The sequence below is a fragment of the Rhipicephalus sanguineus genome, chromosome 6, assembly GCF_013339695.2.
Source record: "Rhipicephalus sanguineus isolate Rsan-2018 chromosome 6, BIME_Rsan_1.4, whole genome shotgun sequence".
NCBI lineage: Eukaryota > Metazoa > Arthropoda > Arachnida > Ixodida > Ixodidae > Rhipicephalus > Rhipicephalus sanguineus.
In genome coordinates this window covers 56,000,050-56,016,195 of record NC_051181.1, presented here as the reverse complement: position 1 = coordinate 56,016,195, position 16,146 = coordinate 56,000,050, and the positions used below count along the sequence as shown (strand labels likewise).

General features: G+C 47.7%; 1 protein-coding gene across 1 annotated transcript in view; it reads left to right on the top strand.

The window, feature by feature from the left end:
• Positions 1-16,146, top strand: part of LOC119397865 (uncharacterized) — a 48,328-nt gene that overhangs the window by 15,630 nt on the left and 16,552 nt on the right. Inside the window, exon 3 of the mRNA XM_037665199.2 lies at positions 8,328-8,395. Coding sequence (XP_037521127.1) covers positions 8,328-8,395 — 68 coding nt within the window. The remainder of the gene's footprint in view (positions 1-8,327; positions 8,396-16,146) is intronic.

Genomic DNA, 16,146 nt, shown 5'->3' with positions numbered 1-16,146 from the left:
ACTGATTTATTTTATGTGGTTCCTCGCTTCGTCCTTTGTGTTTTTTCCGCGCTCCCAGTTCGCTGAACGAAGAAAATGAATTACCAACTGGCCCACCTTTCGATCCTCCTACAAAAATCTTTTCGCTAATGAAGCCAAAAAGCCCGTATGCAACTACATGGTACATTTCTCTCGGTTTAAAATCCCAAAGATGACATAATGGCGAAAATAGCAACAATTGCAACATCTTAGACGTTTTAAATAAATAATAATCATCATTTTATATGAAAGTGATACAGAATTTCTATTCATGGCTGTAAATATCGTGCTGCAGAAACATGTACTCATATTTTATTTTAAGTGAGAAAGGTAAGCATATTCTAATACCTATGTATGGCCTTAACAACGATGTGTGGCGCTCCTATACAGTCAGAGAAAAAATTAGCTTGAATTTTCAGGGCTTTTTTGTCTGTATACCTACATGGTACGTTGAGCCAGCACGCATGCGATAGCGCGTACAGCAAGACCAGAGTGTAATACAATACCACAACCAAGACGGAGAAACAAAAGTACGTATAACAGCCAAGTACTCCGGGATCCTGTGACGGGGAACATATGAACATGGTCAAATAAGAGATGCACCACGGAGATCCTGCAATGGTGGGGACCCATACAAAAAAGAGCGTTCCCTTCACCCCTGAAAAGAAGCTTTTAGGGTGTGAAACTTATGGCAGTCTGGACAGCGAACTCGCACAAAGTAGTGTTGTTGCTTTGTACGTGTGCCAATGAGAGTTTCTTCATCATATTGTTGTTACTCTCGTGTCGACTTCTATTAAGGATGAGTTAATTCGCAAATAGATCAGACGTGCTTTACGGAGTGTGTAAGAAGTGAACATGAAGCCGCTCTCTCCACGTAAAGTTTTGTGTCAGGACATCAGCTGCGATCTGGCTACTGAATGTTCGTTGTTTTGCTAAGCTCTTTTCTGGACGCTACCTTCATCGCAAAGTGAGCGTGCACCTTATACCCATTACAAGCCAACGTACACCGATAGAGTGCTAACTTTTCACTAAGACACAGTTGTGATGGTGAAATTTCTTGTATGAAATTGGTGCGCCCACTACTTATGGAGGCCCAAGTGGAAGATCAGGTTTTAAGTGAAGTTTCGTAGTCTCAGCCTTGGACATTGATAATCTAAAAAAAGGCTGGAAGCTGGCAAAGCTCTCCGAGTGCATGAATCGCACTCTTTATGCCTAATTCCTTGGCAATTTTAAAGAGAGAATTAAGCATATGGAAGAGGAATCCAGTCAATCCAATGAGGGTTTCCAGACTACAGAGGAAGTTATGGAAATCATTACAGTCGCTTGTGCCCCATTAGCAGTGTCGCCACCAAAGCCTCGTCGGAGTGTAAAGAAAGGGAAGAGACTCTCCAACGTAAAGCGCAAGGTGGACGAAATGACTGGAGCTGCTGCAAGAAACATTCGCTCCGGATTTCGCACAGCATACGATAATAAAAACATTCCACCCCAATTCAGTTGCTGCGCCTGTGTCAGCTGGATGAGCAATCTGCACATCGTACATCAAATGCACGTCTTTCCGAGAGCGCTGCCGTCTGCTGTCCTTGAAAACTGAGTCTAACGATAAAAGACGTGCAACGCTTCATTCCAGTAGCAACGCAGCACGCGATTCTAAAGGCCAGGAAGATAGCTGCCTAGCAAGGTGTGTGGAGCCTTCTAGAGCCATACTGCAAAAAGAAATTGAGTGAAGCAGACACCAACAAAATCATTGAATGCTACACAAAGGATGAGCTGGACTGTTCAAGACAGGGTCCAAACAAGAAAGATGTGGCGCGCGTAAGCATCAGTAGAAAAACAAAATTCACTGCGCAGCGTCACGAGTCGAGGGTCACTACGTGAGACAGTCTACAAACTTGCTAACCCGCCGTAAGCAGTTGGTTTCATAAATATCATATTTTCGCGCCCAGAATGGGTCATGTGCCCACCGCATCGGAAAGTGTGTGTATGCGCATATTGTGAGAATTCCAAACTGTGCCTTATTGGAATAAAAAAAATGCGCCGGGATCTTCTATGTTGACTGAAGATGTGCGGGCGCTCTGTGTGTGCCCGCAACCTAGCATCAAATGCTTCTTAGGCGAGTGCGAACATTGTCCTCTGAAGAGTGGTCTCGGCCTGGGAACTCTCGGCATAGCACCGGACGAAGAAATTGTAGTTGCTACTTGGGAATCAGGTAAACGAATAAGGAACCCTTATGAAAATGTGAGACGAGTTCAAAAAGAAAGTCTAATGACTTCTGACATTTCAGTCATTTGACGCTCTAATGTGTCCCTTTAGAATTTTGTAATGTATTTGAAATGCCATTCAAAAACATATTGGCCGATCATTCTGATGCGTATTAACATGTGATAGTCTGATGCGGATTAACATGTGGTAGTCCGATGTGTATTAACATGTGATAGTCTAGTGAGCATGAAACGACCTTTGACATCAACACTCATTTGATTCTCTAATGTATTTCTTCAGAATTGTTTTAATGTACTCATAATGTCATTCAAAAACATATTGGCCACCGTCATTCTAATGTGTCCTTATGAGTGACTTTCTTGTGAGTATGAAACATCCTGTTTGCAATGACCCTCGGCCAAGCTTGTGCTTCGTGGCCAATGACATTCATAACATTCCTGAAACAGAACTATTACAGTGCATGATAAGATTTATGATATGTCCGGATGATAGTACGGAATCACATATTAGTTGTGCCTGACAATGTGTTTGCTGGTTGATACACATGCAGCCAAGCATCATACAAAAGTGCATGTATGCACCTTCTACGACACTTGTGCTGTACAAAGACATTTCTCAACAAAAGAAAATGGATAAAAACATTTATTGACAGGGAAACATGCAGAGGTTAAATGAAAGAAAAATATGGTGTACACCTGTCATATCTTCGTTTCGTTTAATCTGTCTACTTAACATTGATGACAGATTGCTTTTGATGCGCAGGGTCCTTGTAGAGAATCCATGTATGTGTATCCATGCATGTGTATCCTGCACGAAAGATCGCAGTAAATATATAAGAGTTGCAAAGAAAACTTTATCCAACACATCGTGCACCTTAGAACACTTAGATGTACTGCCAAGGCCCCGTGCAGGTAGTTGACAAAAAGCACTTTTGTGAAGTTAGAGTTAGTCAAAATTGCATCTTATATCGCATTTCCAATAGAAACTTTCAGCAAATCCTGTAAGAAAACAGGAAAACAACACAGAAGGTCAAGTCCAGCATCAAGTATACATTAATGGAGTTACGTCTAGGGTCTTGTTTCTTTGATCTTAGAATTCCCTCAAAAAAGTTGCAATAGGTTCATGAGCAGGCGCAACATGTCGAAGCTTTTTGTAAAGATTGAAACAAATGCCTACCATAAAATATAAGCTCGACCAGGCTCACAGGTAGAACGCTCCCATCTTCGTCTGCAAGCTGTCGTCTGCTTCAGTTCCACGAACAGGTGAGATCCCCGGGTACATATGTTAAGGATACCAGAAAACATTCATGAGTTGGCGCACCACACAGACCTTACAGCTCACACACAATACATACAATGTATTCAGGCAAGTCTATGTTTATATACCAGCAAGGGCCTTGAATGATGGACTCAGATTGCGCTATAAGAACAAGTATAACCTGAGCAACGGCTCATGGCAGACAACTGTAATGGTGCCATTGCAAGCCGAACTTTCAGAAACTTATGTACTTAGTAAACACTATGTGGTTGGAGAACGCAGATTACGATATAGGTCATTTAAATGACGAAAATTACATCAACTCTGCTACACAATATAAAATGCATAAATTGATAAAATAAGAGTATGTGTGGCCCATGTGCACACTCCATAATGCCGAGCTTTACATATTGTATTATATGATGAATTTGAGCCGTTTAGGAAAGTAATTCTAGTCGTGTTAAAGCCAATCAATGCCTGGAATATCGGCTTGAATTTGTAGTGCTGCAAGCCATAAAAAAAAACCGTTAACCACTTTTGTCAGCCTTCCCTAAACTTCTGCACACATAGTTACATATGAGAATTTAGATTTGTTTCCCATAATAATTACTTCATAAAATTAAAGTAGCACTCTCACAATGAATGCTACGTCTTAGTCGCACAACCTGCAAATAAGAGCGCTTTTTCAGTTTCATGCTGCCTTAAGAAAAGCTCACAAAAGAAACATGAACTTTAGATAAGCACATAATTGAGGTGTGCTTTTGCCACCCCAGCACAGTGGATAAAAAGCTCTTGGAACAGTGCTGCTTAACCATTACAACAACTTCTGTTAATATAAACCAGTATGCTTCAGGAAACAATATAACGACGGGAAAAATATTTCACATCATTTTTCTCAAGCACAAATATTGCAACAAAGGGCACCTTGCCAAACGCAACTGGCACATTTGTCTAGAATTGATAATTATATACATCTTGTGCTCTTTCAAATTACTGTACACATGGTGTTAGTACCAGAATATAACGTAATTCACTGACTTGTATTATCTTCAAGTGGGTTCACCCAACGCAAGTTCGTTTCTCGTAGCAACGACCTTGCACAGTCAGAAAATCCTAACCATAGTGCAACTAACTTCTAACAAAAACAAGCGCGGTGCAGTAGTCGCGGAGAAAGCCACAAACACACGCCACTGAAGAGCACCGCGCGCGCATGTGCAGCCGCAGCGTGTTTTTATATCTTCCTCCCCGCGTACTACATGCCAATTATTACTGAGTTTCCTGAAAAGTTACTTCATTTGTACCTGCATCATGAGAAGGCTAGGCGATGAACGTTATGTTTAAAGCAGTTCTATTTCCGAAGTGATAAGCCATCGTACAAGTAGCTTCAGGCGATGATCTCGTGCAGTATACAGCTGTAGTCGATTTCAATAACTTTCTACGACGCTAAGAAGTTTATTTACAGAATCACAACTCGGATACAAAAAATCTTGCAAATTATTCTTCCTTCGGTTTACGATCGCTTCTGAGCGGCGGAATGCCAAGAGCGGGCCACTTTCTCTCTCTCCTCGGTCGCGACCCGTCCCCTCTCCGGGAAAGAGCCATGCTCTCAGTCCTTCCCTCCTACCTCACCTCCCCCCTCCGGTCCCCTACGCCCAAAAGGGCGAGTGTTGCCCTCCCTGCGACACATACATCGCGCAGGCGTCCCCAAGGTCAACCAGTTCCCGAGTAGAGAAGCAGCAGCGGGAAGCGGGCGGGCCGAGCGACAGGCATTCTTGGAATCGAAAAACAGCCAAGGAAGAAGAGCGCCATGACAAGAAACGCTTGCGTTACAGAAGCGAGCGGAGTATCGCGCAAAGCAACGCGCCTTCATCCACCCGTTGCAGTTGTAGGTAGTGAACGCACATGGTGAGTGCTTCATACAACCGTATAAAGTGCACAGAAAGCATTGAGCATAGCGTAAAACATACCTGTCTATCATCCTTCCTCTGGCCATCATCCCCGCAGAGTGAACACACCACCCAGACGATCACACTCGGTTCCTGCGTAAAAGACGTCATGTAATGAAGTAACCTAGCTGTGTAATTCAGAAATATTCTAGAACTTACCAAAATCAGGCATCCACTGTGCACTCTTCAGCTTTACAGTCCACAATGTACCGTACACTCGGCGACAGTCTTGTCAAAAGGCTGATGTACGTCCGCACTCGCCTTCAGTCACGAGACTAGGACCTAGATCGTCTTGGAAGGTACACTTGACATTGAATCAAGTAACCAACGTGCATAATCGATAAACGTGGTAACGAAGCATTGCAGAACACAGCATGGCACACACACACACAAACCGCGCGCACCGTGCACCCGTCAAACAACTAAAGCGCCCCCAAGGACAACTTTTCTTGGCAATGAAGGGAAGGCTACGGGGGCGGAGCTACTGCACATGTACTGCTCCGCGAAATAGTCCGGTTCGGCGCGCGTTTCGAATTTAGTTTTGGTTTGTGAACCTTCCGTACCTCATGTGACGGCCATTTCATTGTTCGAGCGGCCGTCTCAGGCTTATACAGCCATTTGCTAGTGAAATTCGTCAGAAGCTCCCTAGGCGAGTCGTCGGGAAAGGTGGAGGGTGACGAGCGCTCACTTGAAGACGAAGGCGCTATTTTGACTGTGAGGTGCACGTAAAAGGTGCGACGTTTTCACAAGTGCAAAAACGCGAAATGACGCTGCATAAATCAAAACAAATATAAATATCTCCTTGGTGCGCGCTGACCCTCTCTTCAAACAGCGCTCCGTAGAAAATAAAGCAATGTTGTTGTTTTTATTTGTCACTGTACATAAAAAAAAGTGTATTTATGGCTTTTTTTAGCCCGTGTGTGCATGTTGGGAATGTGTTATGGCTGTTCGATTTTGTTATACAACTATACATTTTGTTTTGGGGAAATGAAAGTTAGAAATGGGCAGTTTTCAAACTCGCATCGCAGACGACGGTCATCTCTGAGTCCTTACTCAAAAGAAACGCTTTTTTGTTTCAAGTTACTGCCCTCTCCCGTGGATAGAAAGAGGTAGGGATTATGATAGGAGGAGGGAATGGGTAGGGTGTGATAGGCGACACCCAACGTTGCACACAGAGGAGGTGAATGGGACAAGGAAGGAGTGAAGGGAGAGAGGAGTTGACGCCGTGGAGAACGGAAGAGAGTCGCGTGGAGACGACATTACGAGGAGGCGGGAGAAGGATGTACGCGACGTTGGGCCAAATCGAACTTTGGTTGTCGGCTGCTTCTGACCAGCGTTGCAACAGCGAGGAGAGATAGAGACAGTAGTTTGAGGTTAAGAAAAACGCTTGTCCGCGTATCTTTGCAACCAACAACATTCTGTTTTGGACATATATGTAAGTGCACCATGCATAAGAACAGTCCCTAATTTTTATCACAACAATAACGAACTTTTTTTCTGTACGTCACCCATTGTCCACAGTTCCAATTCTTCTCCGCCCCCCAAAATCATTCGCGACGCCGTGCGGGTAATCCCCACTCTCCTCCGTTAATTTCTACTGGACAAATGGGCAACACGGGCCCCTGAGCGAGTGTTTGTTGGGGCTGTATATTTAATTGCTTGTTTGATAATAAAGTTTTTTGTCAGTGACGCCCTTTTCTGTCTCTTCTTCCTTCTTTGTTGGCTACACATTTTCTTGTATTCCAGTAACCAATGTTACAATGTACACTCAATCATTCCTGCCATTATCATTTCTTGTTTCCGTGCACCTGAACGCTTCATGCCATGACTACATTTTGGGTCTCATATGCAGATATAGCAAGAATAAAAAAAAATCACGCCATATCCACGGAATAAATGATGATAAGTGGGCGAAGCTCGAGAGGGGGAGGTCATCGGTAAACCGTAACTCTCCCGTGAAAGTTAGCCCATTACATCATTAGAAAGACGTAAAACTGTGCGTATATTATACAAAATCAACTTTTATTTTGTTCTTGTTCGTTTGTTGTTTCGTTTCTTCGTTTGTTCTTTTCATTTCGTCGTTGTCATGGCGGCTGGATTGCGAGGTCCCTTCATTATGACGGGATTATGGTCCGTGAAATGAAGCGAGAGAGGTTCTTGTACTGGCTGCAGTGGGAAGTTTGCAAACACTAAGTCTATGCACGTCCCGCGGATCGTGGTAGGTTGCATATGGATACATCTGAGTGCGTATTTGGAAAGCATGTGCTGCACGATCCAGTCATTGGCAATAAGGTTTACGTTGAAGTCCCCAACCAGCACAAAGGGACGGTTCTTGTACTCGTTGTCGTAGTCACGTAACGCAGCGTCTATAAACGACTTGACGTCCGCGATAGACAGGTTGGGTGCGAGGTACACGGTCATGACGGCGACTAGCAGACGGCGACTGAATCGGTGGACCGGTGTTTCGACGCGTGGTGGCGATTCCGGGCTCGATTGTCGGCTCCGCGTTGGAGTGCCAAGCATGAAGCTTATCCCGCACCTCCACCAGTGTAACGACGTGGGATCGACGAGGACACGGAGCACGACAAACAAACACGCTTTATCGATCAGAGAAAGAACTGCAACGTCTTCTTCGTCCCTGCGCTGGGCCAAGAACACTCGCGCTGCTTCGTTGCCATCACCACTGGCACATACGCGCGGCATAGGCGGTCACGTACGAGCTAGGAGGGACAAACCAACGGCTTTAGGAGCTTCGCCCCTAAAAACGCTAACTCCATCGCGCAGTCTGGCTGCGGCACTAAGGTGTACCCGTATATTTCTTTTATGTTAATCGTACCGATATCAACAGTTCTCATCACATGGTTTCTACCACAATTTTTCTTTCAGACTTCACATACCCTTCCGCATATCACGAGGTGATACACCCGGAACAGTCAGCTTTACGATTGGCGCAGGTGAGTTCATTTTTTGGTTTCACCTCCCTGCGGTATGGTTTCATTGAATTTCGTACGTGTCATGAATATTAATTAGCATTATTAAGCGCGTTCATATGTTGCAACCCTGCTTTTTTTGGTACGTTTTATTACATGGGAGAGCTTTTTAAACCAAAACTATAGCAATCATCTCAGTACAGTGCTGGATGCGAATCTCTAAATTGGCATCCCTAAGATCAACGAATGTGCATAGTTTTGTGCGCAATTCATGACGTTACAATAATCAACATCCTAACTATTGATCTGAGGTGGAAAATGCAGATGTGTTTTTGGGTACAGCGCTTTCTGCGTCCCGTCCGTAGTTCAAGCAAGGACGACGGAGGCTTCAACTCACATCAAACAACGATAATGTATTCAACGCTACGATGCATACGGCGGGGTCGGTCCAGGGACACGAGACAGTGAGGCGGCGACCATGATTTCCGGCAGCAGCTATTGGCCAGCGAGGGTTGAAGCATACGTCCTTCCTGGCAGCCAAGGCACCTCTCTCCTGGGCAGCGCGCAGGCTGCCCCTTTTGAACCGCTTAGCTGGGCCACGCATCATGACTATATAAAAGAGCCCCGTAGCACAGTCCAACCAGCCGCCAGCATTTGTAACCAAATACTCAAAGGTGCTACCAAACATAAATAATATCCTCCGTAAGTATTACCCAATCTTGGCAAGCAACGACCGCTAAGAAAAGTGTTTGCTGGGGTACCAAAGGTCGTGTATCGCCGCAATAGGAATTTTAAGGACATGTTAGCGCATGCACAAGTAAACCTTCATTCTACTGAACACATAACACCTTTTTCTCGTCCAAGATGTAAGGCTTGTAAACACCTTCAAGATGACGTTATAGTTAAACGCGCCGGAAGTGTTTACGTCCATCATATAAAATCTAGTTTTACCTGAACTAGTTCAAACGTTATCTACATGATCGAATGTTCATGTTGTCAAAAACGGTACATTGGCGAAACGCGACAGCCGGTTAATGTTAGGTTAAACGGGCATCGCGCGGGCACGGCGAAGAAATTGCCCAAAGCAGTGGCACAGCATTTAAATGTAGCAGATCACAACTTCGAGGATCTCAATCTTCACATACCCCCTTCAGTCACGGTGTACACAATTGTGTACGCGAACTTCGGAGGCGCGTCACACGCGGCGTGTTTCTTTAAATGGCCTAAAACTCAGTGTGCACATTCGTGCAGGCTTCCTGAGTGGTAGACTAGCGGTCACTTAACTTCATTGTGCTGCGTATTGCTGCAGAGGATCACTTTGCTGGAGACACTACCATGTTAGACGATCGTTCGACGTGCTGCGTTCCAGGACCAACGTCAAGAGTATGTTTTTCTCCGCTCGAAACGAATACCACCAAAAAAGTAACTGCGCATCCATTTTCGGCCTAATAGTTGATTCTTTTTATGCAAGTATTGAAGCTGATTGATGAAAGAATAATGAGAAAATTAGTTACACGCTAATTTTATTTACTGAAACTCACACAAAACAAGAGATTCCTTCATTTTCTTTCTCGGAATATAATACCGAGTGCCTGCAAATTAGGTTATGCTAATTTGACGCATTTGCAGACAATGGATCATAATTCGTGACTGAAGGGGATAATTCAGTCAAACTTCCGGTCCCCAAGAGAGAGAAAATATAGAGATCTGGCATCCCTTATTCACGATTTCAGTACACTCCAGCCAGCAGGTATTAAAGTTTCTAAGGGGGCTTTTGAATCCATTCGATATGGTATATACACAACGAAAACCAATGAGAGTTAAGCCCTTCTAGGAATTTTTTGCTTCCTGACAATCATTATTCAGCAAAACGTATACCCCACTCCCTCGCCCGCGCCCCGTTTTTTCTTCTTTTCCCCTTCCTTCTGACTCACCCAGTTCGTCACGGCGTTCTCTCCCCTCTCCCCTCCCCCCTACCCCCACTTTCGCAGATGCCCTCCCCTTCTCCCTTGTGGAGGAGAGGGCACGAAGCATATACACACGAGCAATAAGGAAATGAGTTCCAGCCCTGAAGAAGACAAGTCCACTTGTCCAAACGTCGGCTCGAACATCAACCACCTGTTTACAGATTTTTTTCCATTTCTTTGTGATATGTGATTTAGTGTGGCTTTTAGAGTACTTATCGTGTGACTTACCCTACCGTTACTCTGAATCCACAGTCCCAGTATTCTTACTATGGTAACTTCTCTAATATTTGGACCTTCTACATGATGTAATTTTCAGCAACTTACTAATTACGTGCTACTTTTCTTCTGGCTCATAAAGAAAGCACGCGAAATATGAAAAATAACGCGTAACTACGCTCCCACCCGGAAAAGTGAGAGCGTAGTCTTCACTTGCTACCTCACAGTGATCCTGTTTGAGGGCGCTGCTTCCTGATGCGCGCTGGAGTCTGGTCACTTGTCATTTTTCAGATTTCGCGGGATTTATTAGCCAAAGAAAAGCGAGCACGCAATTAGTGCGTTTGTGGCGACCACTGCGCACAGACCTACGCAGCCTCCGTCTCGTCACTGATTAGCCCGGCGTGACACAGCTACTTGCTTCTACACGCTTCCGATAAAAGACAGCGCCACGCAGTTTCGTCGGAGGCTTACGTCACCACTACTGGCTATATAACCCAAGCTACCAAGCTTGGTTGCATGTTTGTTTCTCTAACCTTTCGAAGCGCAGCATCGGCATGCTTGCCCTGCTGCTGCTACTACGTTAATAAACATCGTTTTGTTTTATGTTGGGATCCGTCCTTCACGACTCCGCATCCCACATCTGGTGACCCGGAAATCGAACTAACCGCACCGCCATGGCCGACCCAGAAGACCTCACCGCTCTCCGCCATCAGGTACAACTCCTACAGGAACTACTGACCCAGCAACAGCAGCAAGCTCGCAACGCTTCCACAAACGAGGCCGTGCCCACCGGACCCGCAGCTGCTAAAGCCACCCCGCACGCTGCTTCGTGGCGTGTTGCTGTCAAGCTTCCGCCATTTTGGGCGGACTCACCCGAGGTCTGGTTTGCCCAGGTCGAGGCCCAGTTCTCCCTGGCGCACATCAACCAAGACCGGACCCGCCACGACTACGTCGTCGCCCACTTGGACGCACGTTACGCCAACGAGGTCCGGGATATCCTCGCAAACCCGCCAACGGCTAACGCGTACGAACACCCGAAGACCGCACTTATCCATCGCTTATCACCCTCAGAAGAACAAAAGATGCGACAACTGCAGTCCGCTGAGCTCGCTGAGCGCAACCCTTCGCAGCTCCTGCGCCTCATGCGTGCGCTCGCGGGCAACATGCACGTACAGGATTCTTTCCTGCGATTGCTGTGGCTCCAACGACTCCCGCCGCACGCCCAGGCAATTCTGCAGGCACAGGTCAGGCTACCTCTCGACGAACTTGCGGAAATTGCTGATCGCGTCGTCGAGGCCTCCTTACCGCAGTCGTCGCCCACCACCCAGGCTGTCGCCGCACCGCTGAACACCACGGAGCTTGCGCGCCGTATCGACGACATCGATCGACGGCTCACCTCCATCCAACAACACCTGGGTGAACGTCTTTCGATGCGACGGCGCCGCCATTCGCCAAGCCGCGACCGAAACACCACCTCATTGCCGCAACCTGACATCAACGGTCCGTGCTACTGCCGCCGACGCTTCGGCGACAAAGCCCGGCAATGTCGTCCACCTTGTTCCATGGGACATGCGGAAAACAACAACGGCAGCTCGTAGAGACGGCCGCAAGCTGCCAACCCGGAGGCCGTCGCATCTTCGTCACTGACCAGATCACGAAGCAGCGTTACCTGGTCGACAGCGGTTCCGACATTTGCTGCTACCCGCGATCTCACCTTCAAGGCCCTCACCCGCCGACATCTTTCGAGCTCAGCACGGCAAACCGGTCCACAATCAAGACGTACGGCTCGCTGCGCGTGCACATCCAGCTCAAGAACTCACGCCGCGACCTTCACTGGAACTTTGTCATCGCCGACGTCGCCGAGCCAATCATCGGCTCAGACTTCCTGGCTCACTACAACCTCCTTCCGGACTGCCGCAACGACCGGCTCATCGACGCGACAACGGGACACTCCACACCAGGCCAGCGAACGACCGCCCAACAGCCAAGCATCAAGGTCCACAGCGTCGATGATCACTCGCCGTACCATGCCATCCTCGCCGAGTTTCCCGGCTTGACGCGCCCAAGTGGACTGCCACGCAAAGTGCAGCACACCACCGTGCACTACATCCGGACCTCTCCAGGCCCCCCGGTTTTTGCCGTGCCCGTCGCCTTGCCCCAGACCGCATGCGCATAGCCAAGGCAGAGTTCGAAGCCATGCTCCGAGAAGGCATCGCCCGTCGCTCCGACGGCCCATGGGCCTCGCCACTTCACCTTGTCCCGAAGAAGACCGCTGGCTGGCGACCATGTGGGGACTACCGCGCACTCAACGCACGCACCATCCCGGACCGGTACCCCGTCCACCACATACAGGACTTCGCCCATCGCATTCATGGCTGCCACGTCTTCTCCGTGCTAGACTTGGTTAAGGCTTACACGCAGATACCCGTCAACCCGGACGACGTCACGAAAACTGCAATAATCACCCCGTTTGGCTTGTTCGAGTTTCCCTTCATGAGTTTTGGCCTTAGGAACGCTGGGCAAATCTTTCAGCGCTTCATCGACGAAGTCGTCCGTGGCCTCGACTTCTGCTTCGTCTATCTTGACGACATATTGATCTTTTCACGTGACGCCGAAGAACACCACGGGCACCTTCGTCTGTTGCTCCAACGCCTCCACGACCACGGCCTGCTCGTCAACGTCCAGAAGAGCACGCTCGGCGCTTCCACCGTCCATTTCCTCGGCCACGAAGTTTCGCCAGAGGGAACTCGACCCCTGCCTGATCGCATCTCTGACTTGCAAAAGTACCCTCAACCCACCACCGCTAAAGACCTTCGCCGTTTCCTCGGCATGCTGAACTTCTATAGACGCTTCTTACCGCATGCCGCCGACTACCAGGCGCCCCTTGATGATGTCCTGGCTGGTCTACGTGGAAACCAACCCGTCACGTGGACACCAACGTTAACGAAAACGTTCGAAGAATGCAAAGCTGCCCTCTGCACCGCCACGCTTCTCACCCATCCCGTGCCAGACGCTCCCTTGGGACTCTTCACGGACGCATCCGGTTTCGCCATCGGCGCCGCCCTCATGCAACGCGTGGACAACACCTGGCATCCCTTGGCGTTCTTCTCCAAGAAACTCGCAGCTCGGAAAACGGCCCCTTCCACCGCCAGTTCCGCTGACGAAACCACGACAACCGCCCCGACAACTTTGCCAGCCTACTACAGAGAACTTCTGGCGATATACGAAGCAGTGCAGCACTTTCGCCACATTCTCGAAGCGCAGCACTGCACCATCTATACCGACCACAAACCTCTAACGTACGCCTTCTCTCAGCGTCGCGATAAACACCCGCCTGTTCAGCAGAACCAACTCTCGTTCATTGCACAGTTCACCACCGACATCCAACACATCAGCGGGAAAGACAACATGGTCGCCGACGCGCTTTCACGTGTGGCCACCATCAGCTCGGTGCAAATAACAGCAGACATCCTCGCCGAGACTCAGACCACGGACGCCGAGCTGCAGGAACTTCTCAAGGGCACGCCCTCACTTCAGCTAAAAGAAGTCCCCATTCCAGGGTCGGCAAGAACTATCTGCTGCGACATGTCGACAGGACGAAGCAGGCCCTACGTGCCCCTGTGCCATCGCCGTGGTCTTTTCAACCAGCTCCACAACCTCAGCCATCCCGGCATACGTGCCTCTACACGCCTCGTGGCTGACCGCTATGTCTGGCCCTCCATGCAGCGGGATTGTCGCACGTGGGCGCGCTCCTGCATTCACTGCCAACGTGCAAAAATCACCACCCTTATGAAAATGAGTCTTGAGTGTCTAGTGTCGACTAGGTGCGCTCCTAATGAGTCACTAGACAGACATTAGACACGCGAAGCCTAATGTCGTTTAACATTAAGTGTACATCGGAGAGTCAAATGACCATGTGCACTTTAATTTCTGGTGACTGAAGTGTTCAGACTTTCAGTTGCCGTTCCTACTGTCAAAACGCGCATCACAACAAAGAAGTTAAATAGCCTTACTCGCCACCGTAAAATCAGTTTATCACAATAGACAAGTTCGTCTTTCAGAGACTACAAGCAATAAACAATTTGTGTTGCAATGTACACAAATATCGTGTTTCAGTAGAATGCGTAAATATTTTACATATATCGCCCATGCACCGGCGATCGAAGAATTGCTGACGACCGCAGCAATGTTCATTATATTACCTGCCGTATAATAGAAGTAAGCATTTCCTTATTTTTAAAAGGCATGAGTCGATCACATATGCAAATATGAACAGATATGATCAAGTGACACTGCGAACACTCGCTCAGGGGCCCGTGTTGCCCATTTGTCCAGTAGAAATTAACGGAGGAGAGTGGGGATTACCCGCACGGCGTCGCGAAGGATTTTGGGGGGCGGAGAAGAATTGGAACTGTGGACAATGGGTGACGTACAGAAAAAAAGTTCGTTATTGTTGTGATAAAAATTAGGGACTGTTCTTATGCATGGTGCACTTACATATATGTCCAAAACAGAATGTTGTTGGTTGCAAAGATACGCGGACAAGCGTTTTTCCCAACCTCAAACTACTGTCTCTATCTCTCCTCGCTGTTGCAACGCTGGTCAGAAGCAGCCGACAACCAAAGTTCGATTTGGCCCAACGTCGCGTACATCCTTCTCCCGCCCCGCCTCCTCGTAATGTCGTCTCCACGCGACTCTCTTCCGTTCTCCACGGCGTCAACTCCTCTCTCCCTTCACTCCTTCCTTGTCCCATTCACCTCCTCTGTGTGCAACGTTGGGTGTCGCCTATCACACCCTACCCATTCCCTCCTCCTATCATAATCCCTACCTTTTTCTATCCACGGGAGAGGGCAGTAACTTGAAACAAAAAAGCGTTTCTTTTGACAAAACAAAATGTATAGTTGTATAACAAAATCGAACAGCCATAACACATTCCCAACATGCACACACGGGTTAAAAAAAGCCATACACTTTTTTTTTATGTACAGTGACAAATAAAAACAACAACATTGCTTTATTTTCTACGGAGCGCTGTTTGAAGAGAGGGTCAGCGCGCACCAAGGAGATATTTATATTTGTTTTGATTTATGCAGCGTCAATTCGCGTTTTTGCACTTGTGAAAACGTCGCACCTTTTACGTGCGCCTCACAGTCAAAATAGCGCCTTCGTCTTCAAGTGAGCGCTCGTCACCCTCCACCTTTCCCGACGACTCGCCTAGGGAGCTTCTGACGAATTTCACTAGCAAATGGCTGTATAAGCCTGAGACGGCCGCTCGAACAATGAAATGGCCGTCACATGAGGTACGGAAGGTTCACAAACCAAAACTAAATTCGAAACGCGCGCCGAACCGGACTATTTCGCGGAGCAGTACATGTGCAGTAGCTCCGCCCCCGTAGCCTTCCCTTCATTGCCAAGAAAAGTTGTCCTTGGGGGCGCTTTAGTTGTTTGACGGGTGCGCGATGCGCGCGGTTTGTGTGTGTGTGTGCCATGCTGTGTTCTGCAATGCTTCGTTACCACGTTTATCGATTATGCACGTTGGTTACTTGATTCAATGTCAAGTGTACCTTCCAAGACGATCTAGGTCCTAGTCTC